General features: G+C 36.0%; 1 protein-coding gene across 1 annotated transcript; it reads right to left on the bottom strand.

The window, feature by feature from the left end:
• Positions 1 to 3,449: 3,449 nt before the first annotated feature.
• On the bottom strand, positions 3,450 to 4,399 carry LOC140712618 (UDP-glucuronosyltransferase 1A7-like). Its single transcript, XM_073020145.1, is given in 2 exon segments — positions 3,450 to 3,493; positions 3,496 to 4,399. Coding segments are annotated over 2 exon segments (930 nt in total). The 5' UTR covers positions 4,382 to 4,399.
• Between the last annotated feature and the right edge of the window lie 218 nt (positions 4,400 to 4,617).

Here is a 4,617-nt window from a genome sequence, read left to right as displayed (position 1 = left end):
AGATTTATCTCTTCTTTTTCTTGTTTTAATTTCTTGTACTTTTGGTACAAGAAAAAAACATCTCAGAAACCATTTCCAAATCCAAGGTCATGAATATTTTCCCCAATGTTTTCTTCTAAGAGTTTTACAGTTTTAGATTTTCTATTTAGGTCTTTGGTCCATTTCAAGTTAATTTTTGTATATGATACAAGGTAAGGGTGCAACTTCATTCTCTTGCACTTGGATATGCAGTTGTCCCAGAGCCCTCTGTTGAAGATACTATTCTTTGCCATTTCAATGGTCTTGGCACCATGGTAAAAATCAAGGCAAAGAATGTATGGGATTATTTCTGGATTGTAAGTTCTATTCCATTGATCTACATGTAAAAGATTTTTTGAGACAATCAGGATAAATTTAATTATGGATTGAAAATGAGATAATATTAAAGAAGTATTGATTGTCTTAGGAACTGTGGCTGTGAAACAAATTTTCCTTATTTTTTACATTTAGTGAAGTATTTCATGATAAGACAACATGCCAAGATTTTCTTTTTAAAAAAAAGTCAAAATTTTTCTTTAAAATGAAAGAAAAACGAAGAAAGATGAAGCAGTACAGAAAGATATTGAAAATTATTTAACCTAAGAATGGCTACATGGGTACACATTATGCTACAGCCTCTCCTCGGTATATGTTTGAAAAGTTTGATAATAAAAAGTTGAAATAAATAATCTTGGAGGGAGGCCTTGGGCTTGCCCACTAAGGTAAATTTGAATTTAGGTCAAAAACAGAATGTGAGAGCAATGGGGAAAGCACAGATCTTTTCTTGCTGTAACCACATCCCAGCCCCAGTTCTCCAGAGCTGCACTGGCCCTAGATGGTGTTGATTGAGCCCAAATTCTTTATAACTGGATTCAACCATCAATTCTGCTGTAATTCACCAAAAAGTCAAGAAAAGTGGAAGTCATTTTCTTTTTTTCTCATCAAAACCATTTTAAGTCCGGGTGTGGCGGCTCATGCCTGTAATCTCAACACTTTGAAAGGCCGAGGCAGGTGGATCACTTGAGGTCAGGAGTCAGAGACCAGCCTGGCCAATATGGTGAAACACTATCTGTACTAAAAATACAAAACAAAACTGTTTTAATGTTCTCCTGAATGATGATCTACCATCTTTGTTAAAGTATTTAATTACATCCCTGGGTGTAATTCTCCTGGATAGACTCAATAAGATTTTGTTATAGGAAACCTTTCAGAAAAAAAATCTCCTGTGTAGAGCTTAACACATTGCACACAAACACACCTGCACATACAGACACATTCGTGCACAAACACCACATACACACACACACTCTATCATCAAGCAATGCTTTCTTTTCATCAGACAGATGAAATGCAGACTATGAATCCTGTTGGCCAACAAGGTACAAAAAACTGTGTACTTTACCAAGACACACTCTGCCCATACGAAACAAGAAAGGAACACTATGCAGTGCCCATACATCTTTCTATGACAATTTACTTCTGTGGTTGAGCCATATCCAAGGTTCTTTGCTAAAGGGCACTCTTTATGATCTGAATTCTTCTTTGATAATTATATTTATTTTATATTTATAAATATATACATTAATATATAACCTTCCACATCTATAAATCCTATCTCATATATATGTATATTCTGTAAAGGTATATAAATGCATATATTTTATACACCATTGAAGATATACGAATAACCAAAATATGTAAAACTATATATGGTTCACTGTTTCATATTTTATAAATCTCTCTATCATATACCATTATAGATGGTATAGAATCATATACAGATTTCTATATCTCTAAAGCCCTTTGGGTGACCCTTTGAGCCACAACAAATTCAGCATAGGTTCAGAAAGTGGCAGGCCACACGCTTGGCTAGAAGCCATGAGGCTGCAGTCAATACCTGAGTGGTGGCTGGTACTGTAATTGATGGAGGGTAAACTGGGGAGAGACACTTTGATAAGTCTATCTCTTAGCGTCCTACAACTTGCATCTCCTTGCCTGGTCTTGCCAAGAGCTGAAAGTCATGTTTCATTTGAAAGGCCTATAGCTGTAGTCTCCCTGCTTTTTAGAGAGAGCATGGTTGCATTTTCCCATGAGTTGGTTGAACAGTCACTCTTTCACCGAACATCTGCCAATATGTGAGAGAATATGACTGTGTTACCAAGTCTACTGAACCTTGTAAGAAGTCAGAACAATAGATAAAAATGTATACTCCATCCCTAATAAAATAATATACTTAGATGAGACACCAGATGTTTCACCTGGATTTGGCAACTATGCATTTGCCAAGAATCTTACTCTTATGTTTGTCAAGACTTTTTCAATTGCAAGTGACCGAATCCTAATTTAAACTGGCTAGACCAACATCATTATTCAATAATGTTTTGGAACCATATGCTCCACCAAAATAAGAAGTACAAATACCAGGGGAGGGAATAATTTGCAGATGATATTGCACACTTAATACACCTTATATACTAATATGAGAGGTTAGTAATATGACTTCGTACAAGATAAATGTGTAAAACTCAAAGCAGAACATTAACTATGCATAAGTAATTCAAAAGAGAATGGGAAAATTGCCTTGCACATAATGGTTTCAAAAACAATGAAATGCAGGGGAATAAAGGTTAATAAGAAAGATAAAATACTTCTATAAAGTGCAAAATTTTATTTATGGACATAAAACAAAATCAGAATAAATAATGAGGGATTCATATTCTTGAATAGGAAGATGTAATAGCAAAAGGATGCCAATCTTATTTAATGAAAACCAAGCAACCATACTCATAGGACGATACCCTACTGAGATAAAAGCCAAAATATGGAAATATATATAAAGAAAGTATATAAGAATGTTTATTATTGTTCATAAACCCCAAAAGTGGAAAACACTTAAATCTCTATCAATATTAATTGGCTGGAAAACTACATTGCATCCAAAGTAAAGACTATTATGCAATTATTAAAAGAATGTGTCAAATCTGTATGCAATGACCTATAAAGATATCTTTAACTTATTGACAAGAGAAAAATCTAACATAAAAAAACATAGCCAGCATATTAGATTTTATATTAATAAAATAGAAGTGAGAATTTACCCTAAATATATGCATATACATAGTATAATTTCAAAAAAAATTGAAAAGAATTCACACAAAACTGCTAAGAATATTTTCCTCTGGGGGTAGTATAGAATTAGCCAAAAAAAAAAAAAAAGGAAGTTTCATTTCTTACTGTGGTTTTTGGTATGTTTCCAAAAATAGCATTTAGATTGTAGCCTAGATATGATCTACAATTATATCAATTGTATACACTTACATATCAACAAGAGCTGCTTTATACAATTTGCTACCCAACAATTAAGTGAATTCGTACAAAAGAATTCCTTAAACCAGAAAGAAATTCCAAATGGGACAAAAGTAAATGATAAATTATAGTTCAGTAAGAAATCTTCTTTTAATGTCCAAAGCCAGATTATTCTTAATGTGCTAAAGGAGAGATAACTTACCATAGGCACTGGCTTTCCCTGATGGCAGTTGATACCACCAATGAAGACCATGTTGGGCATCACGGGTTTGGGATAGTCCAAAACAAAGTCTGTTCGCAACAACCAAATTGATGTGTGGCTGTAGAGATCATATGCCGTGACAGATGTCTGGAGAATTTCAGAGGCTATTTCTAAGATATTTTTGAAAAAATAGGGGCAAAACAAATGTTCCTCCAAGTGTGTGACGTGGTTCCATACTCTCTCCTTGAAAGTCATGGCATCTAAGAACCCTAAGAGACCTCTGGGGATGTAGGAAAGAGGAGCAGGGCACTGTGCACCTTCTTCAAGATAATGGCAAAATGTTCCCCTGGCGAAGACCACAGAGGGGAGGGAGAAATATTTGGCAAGAATTAAGCCACAGCCATCAAAAGGATCCAGAAACACCGCATCAAAAGAACTCTCCTTTAAGTATTCTACTAATTTTTTGTCCTTAAACAAACTCCTGCAATTTGAAAAAAATAAGTCAAAAATACCATTGGATGAACTTGTTAATAGAGAAAATGCACTTCCCAGTGGTGCTGTCCATTGAGCATTGGCAAAAACCATGAACTCCTGGTCCTGATCCTCCAGAGTGTATGAGGTAGAGTAAGTCTTCACTGTGCAATTCAGTGATCTTCCCAGTTGCCAACTCACCTCTGGCATGACTACGACCACCTCATGCCCCCTGAGAATGAGTTTCTCCACCACTGACCGCATGGTGAACCAGTGGCTCCCATCCATGGGCACTACCAGCAACTTCCCTCCCTCGGCAAAGCCACAGGTCAGCAGTAGACACACAGACAGGGGAAGAAGGCCAGTCCACCCTGCACAAGCCATCAGAGAACTTCAGCCCAGAGCCAGCAGCTGGGATTCTAAGCTCCTATAATATAGTAGGTGAAAGAAGTACAGATAGAACCTGCCCTCAAAAGAAGGCGTGTACTCATCCATCCAAAAAAAAAAAAAATGCACATTCACTGCCAGTGATTTACTCATAATAACACATGAGTAGTCTTTGCTGAGATACCTACTTGCATGTTTTCAAGAAAAGAGTAACTCATCATCTTTGCCTTGGG

Source organism: Chlorocebus sabaeus, chromosome 10 (assembly GCF_047675955.1).
Source record: "Chlorocebus sabaeus isolate Y175 chromosome 10, mChlSab1.0.hap1, whole genome shotgun sequence".
Taxonomy (NCBI): Eukaryota; Metazoa; Chordata; class Mammalia; order Primates; family Cercopithecidae; genus Chlorocebus; species Chlorocebus sabaeus.
Note: the sequence above shows the minus strand (reverse complement) of the source record. Positions and strands in the feature narration are given on the sequence as shown.